The 23,087-nt window shown below is 45.8% G+C and overlaps 1 protein-coding gene and 1 long non-coding RNA gene across 3 annotated transcripts; both read right to left on the bottom strand.

The window, feature by feature from the left end:
* Positions 1-1,548: 1,548 nt before the first annotated feature.
* LOC142901941 (neuronal acetylcholine receptor subunit alpha-3-like) lies at positions 1,549-17,143 on the bottom strand. Its single transcript, XM_076046680.1, has 7 exons — positions 16,883-17,143; positions 5,999-6,138; positions 5,852-5,896; positions 5,659-5,768; positions 5,278-5,485; positions 3,980-4,990; positions 1,549-1,924 (listed from the first exon to the last, which is right to left on the bottom strand). The coding sequence occupies exons 1-7, from the start codon at positions 16,938-16,940 to the stop codon at positions 1,799-1,801; spliced, it is 1,698 nt and encodes a 565-aa protein (XP_075902795.1). The 5' UTR covers positions 16,941-17,143; the 3' UTR covers positions 1,549-1,798.
* Positions 17,144-18,394: 1,251 nt separating this feature from the next.
* LOC142902000 (uncharacterized) lies at positions 18,395-20,131 on the bottom strand. 2 transcript variants are annotated; one of them, XR_012929027.1, is made up of 3 exons: positions 19,607-20,131; positions 19,291-19,449; positions 18,395-18,658 (listed from the first exon to the last, which is right to left on the bottom strand). It is a non-coding gene; the product is annotated as an uncharacterized LOC142902000 (long non-coding RNA). The 2 variants fall into 2 exon arrangements; XR_012929026.1 differs by having other exon boundaries at positions 18,400-18,641.
* Positions 20,132-23,087: the final 2,956 nt, after the last annotated feature.

Here is a 23,087-nt window from a genome sequence, read left to right as displayed (position 1 = left end):
CCAGAGGGTTCGGGCCAATTCAAAGTCAGAGTGAGACTTCAATTTGACTGGAGGGGCAGAGGACTGTGGCTTTACCACCTTGGACACTCTGAGTGTGTGTGTGTGTGTGTGTGTGTGTGTGTGTGTGTGTGTGTGTGTGTGTTCACGCTCACGTGTGAGAATGCTGACGGGCACGTTGAGACTCACCCATGACCTTTAATAGAGCAATAAGTCCAGGGGAAAAAGTAAAAGTTGAGTTTCAAAGAAATGTGCTCAGCTTTTGCTTTGCTATGTCGATTTTTTTTTTTGAAAAAAAACCAAACACAGAACATTACTTCAAATAGCCGCCTCACAGCAAGAAGATTGTGGGTTCGATTCCGGACCAGGGACTTTTCTGTGTGGAGTCACATGTTCTCCCTGTGTCTGTGTGGGTTCTCCGGCTTCCTCCCACACTCCAGAAACTTGCATGTAAAGTGAATTGGAAACTCTAAATTGTCCGTGGGTGTGTGTGTGAGAGCGAATGGTTGTTTGTCTCCAAGTGGCCCTGCAGCGATGAACGGGCGACTTGTCCAGGGTGTCACCCTGCCTTTCGCACTATGACCGCTGGGAGAGGCTCCAGCAGACCCCCGTCACCCTGAGCTCAGGAGGAAGTGGGTATTGAAAATGGATGGATGGATAGATGGATGGATGGATGGATGGATGACTTCAAGTATAAGTGCCTAGCAGTTCAGAACAAATGTCTAAAAGAAAAAATGTGTATATATGTGTATATAAATATCGATTACAAATGTTATGTTTTAACATGTCTTTAGCGTCTCAGTGAACTAACCCGAAATGAGACAAAATAAAAAAGTAACTTGACTAAATATGGGGGCAGACACTCACACCAGCTGCACACAATTGAACACACACTGAGGTCAATAAGTTTCTTTATTAACAGCTTGGGACAGTTTGGACTTTTTAAAAGTAGTTTTTTTTATACAGCTTTAACCCATGTTGTGCTCGTAAGTTTTTCTATACATTGTGTAAAGTGATTGTATTCAGTGCGAACAAATTGCACATGTGCAGAACCACATACAGTGTCTTTTTCAGCGGAAAAAATCACACACAGCTCAGTAAATGTTGCAGACCTTACCCCCACTCGCAGTATAGAGACACTCTGTAATATGTTTGAAATCTCTTTATTGCACTGACTTACACAGTGCTACTGCAAAACGCAAAAGGGTGATCATTGAGGGATCCTTCTATAGTAATAACATTAATATTTATCATTAATATATATATATATATATATAATTATACAACCTGACTAGGTTCAACCCTGTATTAGACTGTACAACATCATCGACTGAGTGGGCATTTTGGTAAGAAAGTCACAATGAAAATCCAGAGAAGAATTGACATGATGGGTTGACAAAAAAAAAAAAAAAACATGAAGAAAGAAGCTGTACAGCATAAAGCAGAAGGTCAAGGCCCGGTGCACAGGGAGGGAGAAAAATGTAGAAAGGCAAAGAAGAGTGGACGTGATGACCATCATCACGTACGTCATAAAAAAAAATCTGGAGGAGGAGAATGGATTGCGTGCACAATAACAGGGCAGGGTGACGCGGGCAAACCGGGCCAAGTCAAGTGAGGCAAGAGACAGCTGAAGGGGAGAAGTGATGCTTGATGACGGAGTCCCGAAGACGAGCAAACAGAGACACGGAGAGGAGACAGTGAGCCTTGAAAGCGAGGGGGGAAGACGGCGCAGCGTTTGACGTGTGAGAGCTGCAGGGGGGAAACCTGATCCAAAAAAAAAACCATCCGGCTCGACGCTTCTTCATTTCATGAAGCCGATGAGCGGCTGGAGGAAGAGTCCCACTGTTCCCAGCACGCACACCGTCACAAAAACCCAGAGGAAGATCCTGTCGATGACCATCGCCACGTACTTCCAGTCGTCCTCCACCTGCAGGCAGACAGGGTTGTGTTTTTGAGAGAGACAGGAAAAAACAGGCAAAACGCACTGTGACAAGGCGACGGGTTCAACCGCGCAATCTTGACGCTTCATTACGAAATCTCTCACAACAGCCAAAACTGCCACATTGACTTCAAGTCACTGTGTTGCCACTGCAGCTGAATGGCTGTGAGGCCAGTGTGTTTCTGCTCGGTTGTGTCTTTATGTCAGGGGGAAAAATTGCTGAAAAGAATACTAGTCACTGCTCTTTATGTGTGTGTGTGTGTGTGTGTGTGTGTGTGTGTGTGTGTGTGTGTGTGTGTGTGTGTGTGTGTGCATTCTTGTAAATATAACATTGTGAGGACATGCACACTGTTTCTAATCAACATTTGGGGGGACATTTCTTCGAAGTGATGACACTTGGGCTTATACTAATTTTCCCTCATAAAAATGAATAACTATTACATTTTTGGTTCAAGTTAGGAGGCAAGGTATGACTTGAGGTTAGTTTAAGTTTGAACAAATATGTTTAAATGTGTGTCAGCTTGTTAGTTTGTCCTCGTAAATATGGAAATGTGAGGTCCAGAAGGCAATCTTGACCAACAGAGAACGTGTCTTTTTTACGCAAAGACATTTTTGCCAATTTATTCAGAGGAGACAGTTGAGATCCAAGGTGTGAATCACGGATAGGTTAGGTTGAGGTGAAGGTTTGGAAAGAAGTCAACAGAAGTCAATGCAAGTGCACGCAACAACAGAGAGAGACCAATGTGTTTGTGTGTGTGTGTGTTTGTTTGTTTGTTTGCGCGCATGTGAATAGGCTGGCTCTTCCAGCCAGGTGTGGACAATAGGATCGCAGCCGCACTGACCGTAATGCCATTGTGTGCCTCTGAGGCTGTATTCTGCATGCATCAAAGAAAGATCCCGGCTCTGCTAAGAAAAGATGGAGCCGCAGCAACAAACGTATCAGGGCCCTGCAGAGTGTGCGGGCAGCGTGTGCAAAGCCCCTCCATCTGCAACTTAAACAAGCAGCTTTTACACCTTCTGTGTAGCGGCGGTCTTGCAAATGGTTCCTACATCAATTAGGCTAAGTGGGAATTCACACTGTGCAGAGGAAAGACGTACAGCATATCACACTGCAGTTGTGTATTTATGTCACTTCATGAACTGGCTGTATTGCAAGGACTGAAATCCTTCTTCAGAAGGGCGAGGCATTTATTTGGGTTTAGCTTCAGTTTCATGGTTATCCTCAGGGCCGGCTTTAGTTCACAGTGTGACTGATGTGTGAGGACCTTTCAGGTTTTTGGTCTTTTGCTAGAAGTTTCTTGCCATCTAACAGCTTTATTTGCTTCATTAACATTAACTTAAATATAGAATATAAATATATATATATATACATACATACATACATATATATGCATGCGTGTCTATGCGTGTATGTGTGAGAGTGTTTCTGCCACAACACCATGAAACAATGTATGACCTTGAAGCCTGGGCAGCTTGTACTTGATATTACCCTTCCTTATCTAATTCACAGTGATCAATAAATGTGAAACATATTGGCTGCCTGTAGGGGTAACTGGCACATCGTGCTGCAATCTCCGTGCTCATTTCTTTAAATCCAGCATGAGAATGTTGGCTCATATGAGATTTTTCTTCTTTTCTCATTTTTTTATTTTTAAATGATGCTGTTATTTATTCCAATAAATGTACAACTCTCCGTTTGAGATTTCTAGAGAAAAAGTCAGTCCCTAATGTTTCCACTTTCCAGAGGGTGTGTGATATAAGCACAGTTCTGGAAATCAGCACATGGTGACGTCACAAAAGGCAAAACTACCTCACTTGAACCCCCTCACACATTTGTGACACTATAACCAGCAAAACTCAACACTTTCTGCTGAGATCTGATTTCATCTTCAAAACATGCATGTAGGGCAAATCGTTTTTTTTCTTAGTTCAGTTTGTTATGTTCTTGTGGTGTAATTAATCCAGTGAGGGCATCCCACTGGCAGCTGGGATGAAACATAAGTCTGTGAGTACCATGGGACGTGTTAAAAACTTCATACGTACCTCTTTGGCTTTGTTGCGAGTCCTCATGTTCTCGGCGATGTACTTGACGCTCTCTATGGCCTGCTTGATCTCCGGCGAGACCACGGAGAAGGCAACCACAGCGTTGACGGGCGAGGGGGCGTTGAGAGACCGGGGCATCTTGGGCAGCTCCGACTCCTGGGAGCTCTGGTTCTGGGGCGCTGAGGGCGGAGGAGGCGGCACCACTGGCGGAGGGACAGGAGTGGGAACTTCCTTCCCTCTGTAGGGGCACCTTCTGTTCAAATCCCGCTTCACGTCGCGGCCCCTCTCGCTGTACTCCACGCAGTTCATGGAGCCGCCGGCTGAGGAGGCCCCGCCTCCTCCCGCGGCCCCGTCCAGAGCCGCACACGCCACGCCGCCGGTTATTCCCCCGACGCTGACGCTCCCTGAGCTGCTTCCTCCTCCTATGCTGTTCTTTCTCGCCTTGCTTCCCCCGCCGCTGCTTCCTCCTCCGACCGGCAAGCCTGTGATGCTGGCGGGCGGGGAGCAGCTCTGATCGATCGGCCTCCGCATCAGCATCACCCTCGGAAGCACCCGGAGGAACACCGCCCTCACCCACTCGGGCATGGTGTGAGTCATGGGCGTGCGGTAGTGGACGTTGAGGACGAAGACGGTGATGACGATGCTGAGCGTGACGAAGATCATGGTGAAGAGCAGGTACTCCCCGATGAGGGGGATGACCAGCGAGGTCGACGGGATGGTCTCGGTGATGACCAGCAGGAACACGGTGAGGGACAGGAGGACGGAGATGCACAGGGTGACCTTCTCGCCGCAGTCGGAAGGGAGGTAGAAGACGAGCACCGTGAGGAAGGAGATGAGGAGGCAGGGGATGATGAGATTGATGGTGTAGAAGAGCGGCAAGCGGCGGATGTAGAAGGAGTAGGTGATGTCCGTGTAGATCTCCTCGCAGCAGTTGTACTTGATGTCATGCTTGTAGCCCGGAGCGTCAATTATCTCCCACTCTCCACTTTCCCAGAAGTCCTTTAGGTTCACCTGAGGAGGAGGAGGAGGACATGGTGCTGGTTCAAATATAAATAGAATGTTGACCGGCTGGTTGGCAGTGGTACACAGAACTACCATTAGATCCTAGAGAATATCAGCATGTATGAACAGTTTGAGGGGTTAAGCCAATGACTTGTTGTCTATGAACTTCTGAGCAGAAGCACTTTTTCGCAAACAACAATTCAGAAAATATGCAGGATGATGATAATAATCACATTTAAGATCCTTTGATTTAAATTTCACTCATATTTTTGTTTAAGCCATGATTTCCATCTGACCTTTGAGCCAATGAGCACCAGATCGATCTTGGCCTTGTCGTAGGTCCACGATCCAAACTTCATGGAGCAATTCTGGTAGTCAAAGGGGAAGTACGTGATGTCCATGGGGCAGGATGACTTGAATATGGCTGGGGGCAGCCAGGTGATGGTGCCATCATACTTCAGCAAAGCCTTCGTCTTGTCGTCCACCAGAAAGTCACCTACGGCACTTGGAGAAAGCATTTAAATGCCACTTCACTTAAAGCCCATCACAACATTTGCCTTAAAATGTCACCAGACTATGAACATAAATCAATGACATTAGACTGTATCAGCCCACAGAATACCGAGATTTTAATTAACCCCAAAATACAGCAGTTCTACGCGTGCACCATGACCTACTTGTTGTACAAAACTATGTCAGGCCTCCAAATCTTATTGGATGGGACTCGTATGAATTCGATCCCATCAAACTCAACAGGGAGCCATCTGAGTTTGTAGTCGTTCCAAACCTAAAAAGCAGACAACGTAATGCACTCAGTATAAATAATGTAGCATCACTAATGACACCGCATGAAGCACAAACGCAACTCACATGTCTCAGCCATAGATTTGTCTCCATGATTTGATTCACCTCATCCTGTCGGAGGAAGAAGTGTGGACAGGGTTAGACAGCAAGACGACTGATTATAATGACGCTTTGCCTGTTTATAGCCTGTTTATTACTCAATTCCACTCTTACCACTTTGACCAGCTGAGATATGGAGACCTCAAACTCCACTGTGACCGGGTCGGACACATTTTCAACCGGTCGGATGAACTGGTTGTACCTCCTGAACAACCTCCGAAACAGTCTGTCCTCCGCCTTGGATGAGAAACTCCCTGGTGAAACAAAGACATCTTTGGATTAGATTTTTTTTTTAAAATTACTTAATTTCGCTTCAGTTAAGCATTTATCTAAAAACTGAATTAAATGTAACTATTTAAAGTCAAATAATATCAAATTGCATTTAAACTACCCAGCACCCTTTGCCACGGTGGCTTTCCACTGAAACACAAAAGGGGATTTTAACCGCAGCACATGCGTGGCACATTTGGTAGGCCGAGAATGGAAAACCCCCCAGTAGCACATGCTAACTATATGATGTACAAAGGAGGAGTATGAACAAAGCCGCCGCTGCTCTGGCACCATGCAGGTAACCAAGACAACAAATATCCCGCAGAAGGCGGATGACCAAACTCTGCACAACATGAGGGCTTCAATCAGGCAGCAGTTAGATCAAACCAAGAAGAGCTCAAAGCTGCAAAAGCAGCACACACAACAAAATAAATCTGCAACTGCAACATCAAGTACTACTAGGCGGTGGGGATGTAGTGATAGGAGCAAAATGTCATGGTATTTAGTGGCAGCTGGCATTTTATTAACGAAAGACTGAACTCTAAATGCTAAAAAATAAATAAATAAATAAACAAAAAATGCACTGGAATAGTGAGTCAGTTTCTGCATATTGTTTTTGACAGGTTGTGAGATTCTCCTCACCTTGATGCAGGAAACATGAAATTCAAATTTTGCTCAAGCTTTGCTGAAACTTTGGTTCCCCTTTGCCGCTTGCAGCGTCCACCACTCTCACTGTTCCATGATACCTAAACATCTCCATATGCCACTATATCCGAATCCCACTTCCCAGTCGTCTTCCCTGCAGACCAATAATATCTGAAACGACGATGAGACACTTCTGTTACCGTGACGTAAACATAGCGTTGCTGCCCAGACCAACATAAGCTCCGGTCCACAAAATCAACAGAACAAAGGTAAGCTATGAACAAGGAGGGACTCTGGTTTCCTGAATGCAGCGAGGTATCAGAAACCTGACTCACCTGAATCAGATTGATGCATATCCGCAAAGGAAAAAGGCTTTTAAAACACATGCAAGCTTTTAGCCACAAAAGTCTAAAAGCGGGTTAGATTATGTGCAGATTTTGTCAGGCAGGCCAGAAGGTTATATTATGGAAAAGTGCCACTGGTAACACTGGTGCCTCAGATGGCACAGAGATGTGCGGCCGCCCAAGCAGAAAATGTTCCCTCTCTTGGGGCGGCAGCACACGCTCTCACCACCACCAGCCTCACCTCAAAAATGAGTGAGCTTCAAATCCTCCACGTGTTAGTCGTGAAAAACATTAAAATTCAATTCCACTTCCTTTTATTGCCCATCCATTTTAATTTTGGTCATACTTTTCCATTTGTGGCTCCAATCAATCAAAAAGCGTCCTCCATCTCACCCTGTTCTTCTGCAATACGTCGCACCTTTGTGCCATCAGATTTTAAATGGACTGGTTCTGGTGTGGAGGAACCAAAACTGAACACCAACACAAGTGAAAAAAATACATCTTGCGAATCTCAGGTCACCTGACCTGGCTCTCCTTCTCCTCTCTGAGGAAGTGATGCACGCGGACCAAACCGTCAAAATTGCTTTTAGCAAGGAAAGTGCAGCCTTTCAGCCACGGAGGCGAACGTGCTTTACCAAAAGGGCAAATAGAACGCGGCCCATAAACACACACAAACAGCCACTTTCATTGAAAAGGTTTGTTTCCTTGACAACAGATAAATAAAACATTGTCCTTCAATGGGGACACTTCCATTCCATCAGTGAACCATATAGAAAACCCTACAACTGGTTCCAAGCATCACACTCTCATACCCTGAACAATTTTACCTTTATCACAAAGAATTGTTATTTGCGTGACAAATTTTTGTTTTGTACAGATATTGAAGCTGCCTTTTCAGATTTTTTACAGTTTTTTAAAATGTATATTTAGGACAATTCTACATTTTTGAGTGTTATAGATGCTGATAGCCATGTTGGCACAATACACATAATCATTGTTTTGTTTTTGTTTTTAAACTAAGTCCTATTACTGTTAATATAGCATGGCTAAAATATATTCTAGTGGCTTTTGCAATATGTTACAACTAGACTTCAATATGGAGAGTATATGACATCTTAAACACCTTATTTCAAAAAAAGCCTGAAAAGCCATAAAAAGTCCTTCCACTGGGAGTGTATATAGACAAACTAATATCTTGCAGACATGTGAGATTAAAGTCTGTCTGGGTTCTTTTTGTCTGCAAGACGTTTCATTTTCTCATGTTGACAACATCACAACAGCCATCAACAGGGAAATAATAATCTGAATGAAGCTTTTTTTTTTCCCTTGAGTTATTTTCCCGTCTGACACACGTTGGTCTCATAAACATTTTTCAAAAAAAAAAAAAAAAAAAAAAAAAAAAAAGACTGAAAACTGGCACTTTTACATTTTACATGTTCCGGTTCAATTTTTTATTTTAACACAGGGAACAAACCCAGCTCAGGGGTAAAATCAGCTTAATGAGCCTAAAAACACAATTACATCACTTACATAATCACAACATCTGGTGCAAAACAAGGACCAAATACAGACACACATCCACTCAGAGGTCGACAACAAAGTTTTTGAAGGTAAATATGCACAAGAGATTTGGTCAGAGACAACATAAGCAAGTACCTTGTCAGCTCCATCGGCATTTAAATATAAACGAGACCCTTGCGCCTAATTAAACACAAGACTAAATGCTGAATCATCTGTAGAGTAGTAGGAGTAAAATGTAGAAATGGCAAAAGTTGTTTGTACGTCTACTAAGCTAGTTTCTAACAAAGGATTATTTTGTGTCTATCCTTTTAGGTCATTTATATTGCTTTAATTTGACTTGTGCTATAGCTCATCATCTTATTTCAAGAGCATAATTATCTTAAGGAGTAAAGACTCGTAAATTAAATCAGTCAGACGTCGCTCCTGCACTCTGTTAAGTAAAAAGTTGCGTAATTCTGCAGTGGCCCCCAAACTCTTGCTGGAGCTCTGGGGTCACTGGTTGAGACGAGATGAGTGTTAAAGCTTAATGAAGCTGCTCTCCTGAGGCCTCCCAGTAATTTCACTTCTCGGTACCTGCCTTGAAAACTGCCCACTCCTCCTTGACTCGTTGCACTGCCAGAGGTTTGCTTAAGCCTCTAATTGGACGAGGGGAAAGCAGGGCAATTATATCAGTCAATTAATTGGGCCTTTTGTTCAGTGAGGCCCAAAAAATGCCATGAAATATGAAGCTATTTTTTTTTTCTGTCTCTTTCAAGTCAAATTAACCTCTAGTTTCCCTCTTTTTCCAGCTGCAGACGTTCTGACACAGCCTTATATGCATGAAATAAATTAATGTCTTTGGCATTTTGGCTCACATGAACTTGCACACTGCTGCACTCCTCTAAGACTGTGACAACTATTTAATGTGTGTAGCGCATAAAACATGTACAGCTGAAAACCAGCTCATAATTTTCTCATCCATGGAACCCCTTTTTAGACAAAGGAAAGAAGCCATTTGAAAGAAAGCCAAACAACGCATTACAAACACAACATGTCTCCATACTACTTGTGTCACGTTAGCCCAGTCTGCATAAGAGGAAGCGGTACCTAATGTTTTGAGACGGCAACCTAACACCATGTTATGAGCCAAAACATGCGCTGTAACCTCCAAGCCTGACACATGCTCATGTGAGGCGACACCAACTCACATGCCCTAAAGTTCCAACAGCATGTAAACTGACTTGATTCACACAGACAAACGTGTTCCTGGCTGGCCTCCATCATCCAACATCCAGGCCAAACTCTCCCTTTAAAGGTCCAGGGTGCCCAGCCCACCTGAGAGCACATTTATTGTACTGCAAGTATACACTTATTATTTTATTTATGGACGGTATGGTCAGCTTTTATCAATATAAAAAAAAACATAAATCAAGCCAAATTTTACACACTGGACCTTTAAGATGAAACACCGGGGAAAGTCGTGAAAGACGGCGGCGAGACCGTCGGCTTCCCCTCACATCAGCGACTGTGTGAAAATCAAGCAGACAGCCGAGTCTCTTTTATCAAAACGCTCGCTCGTTTCTTCCGCCGTCTGTGTGATTTCGCGACAAAGCGGCGAGAAGCTTTGTTCTGGCGCATGCCGAGTCAAGTCGAGCGGTCATGCATTTCAACCCCTAAACAGCAACATTGATTTCGAATTAGCGAGCGAAAACAGTGAGTGCGCCCGAGTCCCCCCCCGTGGCTCCAGGAACGTGGAGCTGTGGATAGAACCCTGGGCCTGTTGGAGGCCCTTTGATCAGGCATGTGCTTAGCCGGCAGCGGCTGGTGGACACTGAGGAAACTAATTACCCTCTGATAATACCCTGCTGACAGCGAGTGTGAGTGGTGGGGAGATACAAATGGGGGGGGAAGGGGGGGGGGCTGGAGCCACGGGGAGCGATAGGAAGCGGCGGCAGCGGCAGCAAGTGTGAGAAGCAGGAACGGGCAGAGAGGGAGCGAGATAGCGTGTCTCTGCTCTCCAGGGTTTTTGATGTCCTGACTGTGACATGTTGAATGATGCACAAGAGGATTCACGGCGATTACCGTGACCATCCCGCCGAGCGTACGCTGCGAGTTCAAACCCCCCCGTGCGTGTCGTGGTGTGCGAGAGCTTCTGCCGCCGCTACTGTAACAGTTGCAGTGCAGCCAGCTAAACATTCAACCCCGAAAAATAAATAAATGACAGCAGAGGAGAAACAGGAATTGCCTCCACAGTGCTCATGCTGTCTCTCAAAATCTGTCAGTCAAATCAGTAGATGTTTTTGTCCAAAATGTCAACTGTAACCTCGCACCTAGACATGCCTGCAGCCACAACACAACCACTCCAGCCATCCCGTGGGCATTCTTACCATCTGCGAAACTCCACAATAGCTAAGTGGTTTGGAAAATTTCCCGAGAGTCTGAATGCACTCAGCGGTGAGCAGCAAATGGCTGAAGTTACAGTTTTGAGTGAACTAACCCTTTGATCTCATGCACTGTAAAGTGAGTCACTGCATTGATGATAAAAAACACAAAATGCACATTTAATGGTCATCGCGTTTAAATGGGCATGACATCACACTGAACTCTTCACAGTTCATTTAACATGAACATTTTTTTTTTCTTTTTTCCATTTTCCAGCCAATTATTGCTGGCTCTGTGATTATCTATTGCCGCTGTTGTGATTTTAGAAGGTTAGAAGGATGTTGGAAAACAAAACATCATCATTAGTTTGATTCTGGAATAACTCCTCGTCCTCCTCCTCCTTCACATTCACTTCAACGTCCCACCACACACGCTGCAGGCTGATGTTTTTCCCCTGAAGTCACCATGTCATCTCCGGGAGAAAGCAATGAGTTGAAACAAGGACTCTGTTTGTGTCATTTGAACTCAACCAGTAAATTTGTCCACAGCAGTCATGAGTGAAGAGCACAGATGGGATGCAAGAACACCGCGTGTGGGCTGATGGGAGGGGAGGAGGAGGAACGAAAGCTCTCAGATTTAATACCCATCACATTGATTCAGCTGCTGATTTCAACTGATATTCAAGGTTAAAAAGCAACTTAGGTTTCCAATCGGGAATTAATCTAAATCTGAAGTAACTGTGTAAAAAAAAATACTTGAACCAGATTTCTGATTGATTTCCAAATGGAAATAATTGATAACAGAATTAGCAAGATAGCCTTGGGTGTGACCCACACCTGCACGCGGCATCAAGCCCCCATGCAGCATCAGGAGCTAGCCCCGGGGATAATGGACAGAGCAGATCAAATGACTGGATGGCTGTAGTTATTGCTCAGGGCAGAATGGCTCGGGGCTCCATCATCCACAACATGAGAGAGGCACAGCGGCGCTCTGAAGCCCATTACTTGTAATGGCTTGTGCCGTGCCACTTGCTGGATTTTGTGGTCTGGTAAGTGAAATCGGTGCTGCAGACAACACATTAGAGAGCACAGTGAGATATATATATTTTTTTAAAAGTTCTCATGGCAGCAGGAGTTTGCAGTGTTGGACTCCAGCTGTGTGTGCTGACCAGCAGTTTCCAGGTTACGGCAAAGTACCCAGTGTGGTGACATTCAAGATACATGTACATTTCTTTCACTTGAATACAGTCCAGTCCAGTTTAGGTCAAAACAGCTACCAGACACATCTGGAGGAGCATGAACATGTACAGTTCAGTCACAGTCTGTTTTGTCTGTTGTCCATGCAACATTTCTTTTTTTTTAGCAAATGTGTCTATCTGATTAAAGGGTAAAGAAAGTGTGTGTACTAGTAAAGTAAAGTGAAAACATCTTCTTGAAGAATATAAAAAATATTAGCAATGTTCTTAGTTTAACATAAAAATGGCATTATCTAGTGGCAGTGGTCAGGCTAATCTCTTTAGCATTAGCTAGGCTTGCGGTCACTTCCTGCTTTAAACATGGTCTTCTTCTGGGGTTGAAGGGCAGGTTAACAGCTGCTACTTCCTTGTTTTGTCACAATAAAAAAAAAATTACTGGCTACTTGATGAAAAAAGATGAGTGAGAAATTAAAATTTTCATTTTTAGACTGAGCTGCCGTGCAAGGTTTTTACTATTTTACTGCCACAAGAAAACCATAAACCTGCTGGTCAGTCAAATGAAGGGGCAGTGGTCGGAGAGGGAGCAGAAAAGCTGACATAAGATACAGGAATATTTTCTTGCCTCCATCAGCGCCATGTTGCACAGATGTGTTTCTTTCTTTTTTCTTTTCTCCCTCTGCATTCTCAAGCGTGATTAAGTTTATCACCAACACCAAACACCAGAATGTCCCAGAGGAAACAGAAGGCAGGGAGGGAAGATCTGTTGTGTGTTTGTGTGGTAGGTAGATAGGTAAATGGGGTGTTGGATGTTCAGCAGGGGATTAAAAAAAATGTCTCCATCGGCGAGTTAGGGGGAAAGAGGATAGTCATCACATTGCAATTGAGTTCCGCCACACGGTCCCGGGGCCACAAGCACTCCCACTTCAGCTGAGATGGTTCTGAGGGCGAAACCAGAGAGCTGCTCTGTCATTTCCAGCTCACAGGAGCATTTAAGAATGACTGAGGAGCCACTAGACACCGGATGACGATGCCCATGATGCTGCGATGCCGGCACAACAACTCCCTCCGTGGTGAAGAGATCTCGTCCACCCGGCCGAGGGGTGTCTTTGAGATGCACTTAAAACCAGCGTGCACTCGCTGCTACATCGTGCACTTCCAACACTAAGCCGTGGCCTATTAAAACACAGCCTAATGTGTGAAAGATAATACCGATCAGAAGTGCAGAATGGAGGCTCGGCTGGACGCCTCTCCCAGCTGCTTTAGCTGGAGATGTTGCCTCAGTCTTGATCGCTGCGTCTCAGGTGGGAAACATGCTAGGACTCACACGCACCACCACTGGGGATTCATTCTTGAAAGTCGCAACTCCTGCCAACCAGTGTTGTTGGGATTACTCCATCAAAGTAATCCAACTACTGATTACTCCTTTAAAAAGTTTAATAATCTAATTTAATTACTTCTTTAACTACTTTGTTTCATAAGTAATCAATTACTAAATACTTTAGTTTAAAAAAGATTAACAGTGGAGAACGTTACATTACTCTGTTACTAAAAAAAAAAAAGTAGTTTAATTACAGTAGTGGATTACTTAGGAATAGGTTACTCGCCAACACTGCTGCTGACGCCGGCGAGCGGTTCAGTTTCCTCACCCACCGAGCCACTTTAGCCCCATTCTATTTCCTGACTTGAAAGCGGCGATTCCGTGGATCACCTGATCCTTCCCGGCAGGAGACAATACTTCCTGCAGCCCACTAATCAGACCCCCGCTGAGAGAGTGTACGTGTGTGTGCATTTCAGGCGCTTATCTGCACATCCAGCCGCTTCGCGGGAACCAAACAGACTCCGGCACAGCCAATCGGAGCGTGTGTTTCCCCACAGAAAAGGAAAAAGGTGATAGGGAAGGTGGGGGGGGGATTACTTTAATTTCCTTCTTTTCCTCCCCATATAAGTCAAAGTTAAATGTGTATCCTCGCAAGGACACAAAGCAGATTTATTTTCATTGGAGCATAAAGCAGGAGGCCAGAGGATTGACACCGTCCCTTCCCGGCACCGGCACCCCTCTCTCCTTTTCAAACGTGTCCAGTTGAAGGGCAAAGCCGCACGCAAAGCGGCTGTGGCAAATCTTTCCAGCTGATGAGACAGCAGAGGGAGAAAATGGGGAGGCACGAGAAAAAGAAGACAAGGCCTCCGCAGACGTCACACAGGGGGTGTGGGGGTGTGGGGGGTGGGGCGTCCTCCCTTCTGATGTGTGAAGCCAGCGTCTTTTACATGGCGACTGGAGCGTGACAGCGGCGAGGCACTTAGTGCAGCTCCCACCGGGGGACACCGGGGAGCACATATGGGACGCAGCCACTGCTGCTGTGTGAGAGAAACTGTTCACCCCAAAAAAAAAGTGGGAATCCGACCGCAGTCGCTCCCGCTTTGAGCTCGAGTTCAACCAAGGCTTGTACTGCAAAGTTGAATTTGATTAAAATAAATTAGTTTAGATTATTTAATTAACTAGTCAAATAATTTGTAAAATGATTTGTCAGCCTATCTAACTGGCAACCAATTTAAATTTAAAGAAAAAAATGTATATTCCTGTCACTGATGATATAATGACATGTATTTGCAAAGAGGGTCCTAAGACTGTAATTAAAACAGTGAACTTTTGCATTAGCGGGGTTAATTAATCTCCCAGAATAACCTTTGACCTTTGCCATGTTAAGCTAGTTTTACATTGTAATGATTCAAAATATTAGAGTTCCATGATAATTGACTGAGTTTTTCTCTTTCCGTAGCTGCACATGTCAGGACCACTGTTGGATTAACGGCAAAATCTGACTAAAAGATATGAAAATAAAAAATGTAATATCTTAACATGGAAAAAAATACAAATTACACAATCCAGACCCAATTTTTATCCCTTAGTCACGTACTACGTGCAAATGTGGAATTTTTTACGATTTGTACTTTTAAAAAGTAGTTTATTTGCCAACTGGCGTCTCTCTGTCAAACACCTGTCAATCCATTTTTGTCCCACGCAAGTGGTTTTTAGATTCAGTGTTCACACACTGTATCCCTGCACACAGTCGGTCAGCACTTTTCCCACCACTTCACTGCTTGTGTGCATCCAGCCACAGAAAAGTTGCACACAAAGATTGTTGCTCTGCCTCCTGCAACCCACTGCTTGACTGGCAGGCCCTAAACCCACATGTCGAACCGAGAACCACATTACCACTTTAAACGGGTATTTTTAACCTCCACTCAGAGGAGAGAACTAAATCCTGCACACACACACACACACACAGACGCACACGCTTTGTGTTCCCAAACAGATGAGGACGTTTGCGTCATGCGTTTGAGATTGGGAACGAGGATTGAAGACCGAGGCTCAGTTTGCGAGTGATTGCGACACAAAGTTTTTGGCATTAAAGCGGTTATATTCTTTGTGCTTCTCAGGGTCCCATGGGTGCCACTTAAGGACCTCACACAAAAGGAGAGTGCGCCAAGCTTTAAAAAAAAATACATTTCAAAAGAAAAAATAATTCAAAGCTGACTGCAATGTGATTTTGGAGGGGGGGAAGGCACCTGCGTGTTATTCAGGTCTGGTTTCATGCCAAAAGCTGCAATAATACAATCAAATCTCAGGAGAAATCAAAGTTTTTCTGATAACTTCCACCTAAATATTTCCTCTTGCTGTGAGGTGTATTGCTGTTGCTCTTCTGGGGGGGGGGGGGGAATCCTCCCGCTGAAGTACCCTTGAGCAGAAATCTCTTCAGCTCCACAGAACACATTTGTCTCTGTAGCCAGCCATGACCTGTGACCTCTGTGGGTTCCCACACCCCTCCACGGAGGGCCGTCGTCAGATGAAATCAGCATTGACAAACCTACGGTATGTTATCCATGCGTTGGCTCGTTATCCCGCACGGCTGGCTGCCTCACTGTGTAGCTGCAGGGGTTGAGGTATCAGCGAGGCAACATGTCACAACCGCGGATCATCATCTCCGAGGAGAACTTCACTGCGAGCGCACGAGGGAAGTGGACCGCCGCAACTTAATCGTGTGTCACTCTGGTCCCTCTGTTCAATATTAATGAGGGTGGGGGAGGGGGGGTTCTATGCGTGTAGCCGTTGCATCCTGCGTCACGTGGAGTGTGATGCGCTTGTAAGGCACGTCTGATGTACGGCGGAAAGGTTCCCCGCGCACAGTATCACAGTTTAGACGCGCAGAACCCGAATGTTACATTAATTGCCAAGATGTTGCGGAGGAGGAGCAGAGTTTCTTCACTCTTGTGTGACAGAGAGTTGCGCGCACTTGCGCCCTCAGTGTTCTAATAATTTCAGGGTGGGTGTGAAATAGACATTGGAGTAAAAAGTGAACAACCCTGCGTTTGTTTTCCGCGTCTTTGATTCGTAAAGTTCGGATAGAGACGAAGCCCCGAGACGTGACGAGTTGCGGTCGTTCAGACCGACCTCAAAACCCTCTGGCGGCGGCGGCGGCGGCGGCGGTTGTTGCCGAGGGCGCGGCTGTTCCGCAGGCAACTTGCAAGCGGTGTGATGAGCTGTTTAATGAGCAACGCATAAGCAAAGGCCAAATCTAAATCTATGGAAGACCACTTTTTTTTTTTTTTTTTCAGGGGGGAGTCGGCACCGGGTCGTGGCGCGCGGAGGTGCGCGGCGCTTACCTTGCGCTGCGAGGAGCCCCAGCAGGAGGACGGCGGCCACTTTCCCGGGGAGACTCATCGATACATCGGCGCCTGGAAATGTCTCTGGAGGTAAAGGGTTGGGGATGGCGGTCTCAGAGTGCAGAGGTCCTGGGAAGCCGGCAGTTGCAGAGTCGTTGGATGCTTTTTTTTTTTTTTTAGGTTTGTTTTTGCTAAAGGAGGCAGAAATGTTGCCGTGCGCTCCGCAGCGTGGAGAGGTTGGAGGCGCGCTGCGCTCCTGCAGCCGACATGAAGAACTTGTGCACAGGCTGCGCGCGCTCCCTCCCTCCCTCCCTCCGTCCTCTTCCTTCGTCCCACACCCCCACCCACCCACTCACTCACTCACTCACTCGGCGATGGTCCAAACTTAGCGACCTGACTCACACTGAGTCACAGGTGATGCGTTTGTGTTAAGAAAACAAGCCTGCGGACTCAAAAAGCTCCGCGGGCGTTGCTGGGGAGGAAAGAAATCAATACATCACCAATTGTGTTTCAACTTCTCACAACAATTACAATATCGGTTGCAAAATCCCACATCTGTTCATCTGTTCGGTGCCACTTTGGAAGAATGCAGGAACTCGACTATTAGGGAACTGCTGGGCTAAAAATGACCTATTTAGCCGCTAATTGATTTGCTACGCGTAACAATGCTCGGGCAGCTTAAAGCGTTAACTGCTCTATTACAGAGGCTGCGGGGCTGCACAGGCTGCCCAGTCCAAGTCATGGAAAAGCAATTATGTCAGAGCAAAAGCACATGGGCTCGTACACGACAGCAAATGAGTTCTCCACTGTGTGTCTCATCCACAGAGGGAAACTGTTAGAATGAACCCCTATGTTAAGTCTAACACAATAAATAAATATAGAATTCTGCTTGAGGATTGGTTAATCCTAAAGCCTGAAGGATGGTGCAAAAATAGCCGTGGACGTCAGAAATAACCCTCTGTAAATTCTCCGCTTATTTCATAAAATCCCCCTTCAGTGGGGACGCCACTGTCCACCTGTCACCAGCCGCTGGGCCGTCTTCTTCTGACGTCCACGCAAACGCGCTGAATCACACACGGTGGTGCAGAACCACAGTCTTCAATGCAACCCCCACTGCCGAAGACATAATGCACCAAGTGGTTCCCGTTCCGGCGGCCGGTCAGTCAGTCAGTCAGTCAGTCAGGAGCCCGAGAGTCCGGAGACAAGAGGAAACTGCTCAGTCATCACTGGTATACGCTCAGTTAATTTGGTCTGCGAGGGAGTAAAAGCCACCCGTGTGAAAGGGAAGGGGTGGGGGTGACGCCACACCACACCGTGAGAAAGAGAGAGAAGAGAGAGGTGGAAAGAGTGTTTAAGAGAGGAGGGTGATGAAGAGAGGGCCAGATGAGTGAGACTGCAAGTAAGAACGTGGAAAGATAAAAGACAGAGACGAAGTTCAGCTGAGCATGAAATGTTTAAAAGCTTGTGACGCGAGAGAAGAGAAGAGAAGAAGAGAAGAGAAGAGAAGAGAAGAGAAGAGAAGAGAAGAGAAGAGAAGACATGGATGCGTTCTGCTTGATGTGCTCCACTGTGGCCGTATATCTCTTTGCAGAAATGTATTTTATTGACTCAGCAAGATTGAGAGAAAACGCTGAGGAGGAGCCTCCACCCGGGTGTCCAGACAGAGACAAGAGATCTTTTCTACTCACTCCGTCCGCACTCTTGTCTCTCTCTTTTCTTTTTTTTTCCTTTTGCGTCATCCTCCTCTCCAGCAGTGGATCTTTGCCCAGGGAGATGCTGCACGTGAGACCGACCGCTTGACATTTAACACTAAACAAACAGTTTTAGAGGGATTTTTTTTCTCTTTTTTTTTTTGCCTTCAGCTTTCAGGGGATTAAGGCCAAGCAGTGACCTTTGTTCTTAAGTCAATTTGTTTCCTGTTGTGTGCGCTAGTATGTTTTGTTTTATTTTTTAGATCCTGGTTTGAGTTATATTATATTTAAAGGCAATATACTTTGCTCCTTTTAGGACATATGTAAACATTTTAGTGAATGTTTGAGCTTATTTTTTTCAAGGTTTAAATTAAAGGGGCACTATTCTAAAAAAAAAAAAAAAAAAAAAAGAGAAGAAGAAGACTTTTGCAGCTTTTTAACATGTCTGGCACGCTAACATGTCAACTAACATACCAGGAATGAAAAGTGACGACTTGTGCATTTCTTGGTGGGCTGGATTTTCTTTTATATTACTGTAGCTGAAACTCAGATGGATAATCCTGATAATCAAGCTAAAATCACTAAAAGACACGAGAGACATAAATACCTTGTACATGCCGTATGCTCAGTAGCACAAACATCACTTTGTCTATGTAACCTGATGGGAACATTTCATTTACAATATAATGAAATGGAAAACTGAATGTGAATACTCACTATTGAAACTGGCAGCACTTTCATGCAGACTTTTTGGAACTGATTTTTGTAACCTTGGGAGGACTTTAAAATGTCTCTCCGCGTGTTTTATTGGCCTGTTTGCACAGGTGCAGGGCTTGCTGTATTTGTTTTGCCGCTTCCCAGAGCTCCTCAGACCTGCTGGAACAGAAGGGAAAGAGAATTTAAAGAGACCTGCGTGCAGCACTGGATCCAGTCAGGTTCACTTCTGTCCCGCAGCACCCAGTCAGCGGGCCAGTGCAAGTGGAGGGGAGGACGAGAGGACGCCGAGCACCACTAGCAGTAGACCTCCACCCACCTCCAGTTGGCACTTGCACTTGTCTCCGTCTCTTCCGTCCTTTGTTGCGTCGCTCCACCGTGAAATCGCGGCGCAAGACGTCGTGTTAAATAACAGCAGGCATCCGGTCAGACAGCTCAGACAAAGCATGAGGGCCTCGAGGGCCCGGCGACGACGGCAGAGGGAAGGCAAAAGGGCAAATGCAGTGGTAGCAGTGTGTGTGTGTGTGTGTGTGTGTGTGTGTGTATGTGTGTGTGTGTGAGACAGAGATGGGAAGGGACTGTGCGTGCTTATCCGTCCTTGTACTCAAGTTGCTTCTCTTGCGCTGGAACTTTTAATGCTTCCTCTCTTCTCTCCTTTGCCCGTGTTGCCACCTTCCACATGATTACTCCATGATTCTTAATCACTGGCTGCAGCAGCTGTGTCCCAAGTTGCACTCTTCTGTTGGTAAACTTCATCAGCTCAGTGCTTCGTGCTCATCCTGCAGCACGCTGGTTCTACTGTCCTGAAGTGGCCTAAACCTGAACTGCCACTTGTTCCTCTGCCACTACTGATACGAATCCTTGCTCCTTTTGCTTTAAAAATCAGTCATAGCAATTTATCAGGTGTTTTTCAGCTGTCTCAAACAGATTATAATGGAAAACTCTCAATTGCTACTGAACTACAATCAACCAGCTCGGATCAGAGAGTTTGGTTTGACATCAATATTTCTCCGATTTATTTTACCACTGTTGTCACTGTGCTGATCATCTGTCCCAACGTCTCAACTTTGTCCTTTCTGCACTGACAAGGTTTTGATTTTGTCGTTTCCTCCTCAGTTCTTCCTGGTTTTATGCCCGAGACGACTGCTGTGTTTCCCTCTCGACACTCTGCGTAGTGACGTCGCTCGCCACAGCAGCTTCTGGAAGGGGAAGGAAAAAAAAGCTACAGCAAATATCCGGCCCGTCTAAGCAGAATTTAGCCGTCTCCTGGTCTTCACCCGCTCAGACCCATCGAAACATTTTTAGCCCCTCTCTCATGATCCCCTCATTCTTTCCACTCCGTCTAATCCCACCGCTGCTCCGTCTCCGGCTTTTTTAAAAGCTCCCAGCATCCCTTCTCTCTCTCTCCGCAGTCACGCGACACTCTGCAGCCACTCAAGCCGGCAACGTTCACAACCTCCCCCAGAGCCCTGCAAACTCCCCGCCCGCCTTACCCCACCAGACCCACTGACACTGAGGCAACTTCAGTCCACTTTCGGCTGAACTGTGACCTCCGCAGCCAGCAGCAGCTAATTAAAGCCTCCCAATTACTGTGTGAATCATGGCTATCAGATTGAAGCTAATTAAGATTTTTTTTTTTTTTCTCATCTAGTGCACTTCCTCTCTTCCCCATGCACATGTTTTTTTTGGAAAAGTATTCCTTCTATTTTCTTACAGCCGTGGCAATCTTTCCACTTTGTCATTTCTGTTTCTGTTCCGTGTCCATGTGGCGCTCTGGATGACAAGCAGCGTCATTTTCATTAAACGGCTGCAGCCTGAGGGGTCAGACTGGGCCACGCGCTGATTGCTTCTCGGAGCTGTGGCTCGTTTTTCTATCACAGTTGATTTGCACGCCCGGCTTTTAAATCTGACAAATTTATGAGGAACAGTTCACAATAAACGCCCACAATTGACACATGAAGCCTCGGGCTAATTTCTTTTTAGAAAACTGATTGGAATACTGCAGGAAAGACTTCAATCTGTTATGTATTTAAGGTGTTTGCTGGCATACTTTATTATGAACATACCTTAGGGGCTGTATAATGTCTGACCGAAAAACATTGTAGTTCCAACCTTTGAAAGAAAAGTGGTTGACTTGAAGGAGGCTGGGTGGCAGGAGCTGCCGGGAGCGCGGCACTGAGCTGAAAGACAACAACAGGCACACTGGGGGGGGGGGGGGGGACCTGCAGTGAACTCTGATGTAGATTTATATGGAGAGAGCGATGAGTAGATTGAATGCAGGTGTGTCACTGCTGCTGAAAGTAGGTCAACCCCACCTCTGTCACGCTCACCGTGGGTGAAAAAAGGAAAGAAAACGCAACAAAAACACAAGAACCGGCCGCAATAATCATAGATGATGTGAGACCATTGAAAATAACACAATTCATAATTTTTAAAATCACTATAACATTAAAAAAAAAAAAAAAAAAAAAAAAGTGGTTCAAAACGAGAGGTTTGTTCAGCACATGACACCTACAGTTGTAATTTATGTATATGAAGGTACATGTAAAAAATGACTAAACGTCAACGTGTAGTGGTTATGAGAATGCCGAGGCATGCAGTTCTCTTTTCGTCCACTAGTGAGCAGCATCAGGCACCTTGCCGGCAGGTAGCAGACGCAGTCCAGGCTGAGTGAGCTCAGTTTAAGACCCTGGAAAGTGTTTAGGAGCAAAGCTCTGGCCGCTGTTCCCCTAAAACCAGCGGTTCAGCAGATCAGCGGACGGACGGACGATCGATGGGCTCCCTGACTCGACTGCACGGCAGCTATCCCCCATTCAATAATGTAGTAATGCAGTTCATAAATATTGACCACAAGGCTGAAATGGCAGGTATAAATCGTGAAGGAGAGTCTTGCCGGGGATAATGGGAGAGGCGGAGGGCGGCGGTCGGTCATACAGGAAGTGGATCAAAATGCTGACAACCCAGCGCGCTGCACCGGAGCGTCTGGGCAACACAGAGCCGAGAGCGACGTGGACGCGTCAGCCATGGACAGAGATGTGCGTAAATGGCCTTTGACCTCCTCGTCACAAGCAGTCGAGTTACAAAGCGTCTGTGATGCGCGCGCAGTGTTTTTCTCATTTTGGAGAGTTTAAAACATGAGCAAAGCGACGGCACGAGAGGTTAAATTTGTTTTTAATAAATTACAATACGATTTAAATAAATACATGTCTTCACGGCTGAACGCGTGCGCACCGACCTCTGCGCGTGTTAACATGCCTGGCACGCTTGTTATGCCCGTTGCCCTCGCCACGGGTTTGGCATGTATGCGGCTTCGTCCTCGCGGCCCCAACAGCTGCGTGACGGCAGCTCGTCCGCTCGGGCTGCAGAGCGTCTTGTTGTTTACGGCCCCCTCTCGCTGCCTCCGCCTGCTCCCTTCTATCGCTCAACCACCTTCATCCCCGCTGTCACGCTGCATGATCAGACCTGAGACCATAACAGCAACTCTCTCCCTCTCGCTCTGCTCCACCTTTACCCCTGGAAAAGGTTTCCTTCATCCAGGAGAGGAAAGGGTTTCGATTTTTGAGGTTCGCTCGCTGTGAATAAAGTGCAATGTTTAACACCTGGAGGGTTGGTAAAAGATGGGATGAAGTGACGGAGATGGGAGACTCGAATCGCAAATTTGAGACTTGCTTGACTTGACTTGACTTAGACTTGAGACTTTATTAAAATTAAATGTTTGCATTTTTTGCAAGTTTTTTTTAGAATACGTTCTATGTGTTTTGCAGCGGTATGCAAGGCCTGCTGCTAAAAAAAAAATCAGT

This window comes from Nelusetta ayraudi, unplaced genomic scaffold, assembly GCF_046127955.1.
Source record: "Nelusetta ayraudi isolate G7.1 ecotype Tasmania unplaced genomic scaffold, CSIRO-AGI_Nayr_v1 ptg000090l, whole genome shotgun sequence".
Classification (NCBI taxonomy): Eukaryota; Metazoa; Chordata; class Actinopteri; order Tetraodontiformes; family Monacanthidae; genus Nelusetta; species Nelusetta ayraudi.
The sequence above is the reverse complement of the archived record's forward strand: the minus strand, read 5'-3'. Positions and strand labels throughout refer to the sequence as shown.

Excerpts from the sequence above, each read along its gene's own strand:
- LOC142901941 (XM_076046680.1), bottom strand. The coding sequence starts at position 16,940 with ATGAGTCTCCCCGGGAAAGTGGCCGCCGTCCTCCTGCTGGGGCTCCTC. Across the intron at positions 5,897-5,998 it reads TATCTCAGCTGGTCAAAGTG|GATGAGGTGAATCAAATCAT; the intron begins GTAAGAGTGGAA and ends TTCCTCCGACAG. Across the intron at positions 1,925-3,979 it reads CTCGCAACAAAGCCAAAGAG|GTGGAGGACGACTGGAAGTA; the intron begins GTACGTATGAAG and ends GTCTGCCTGCAG.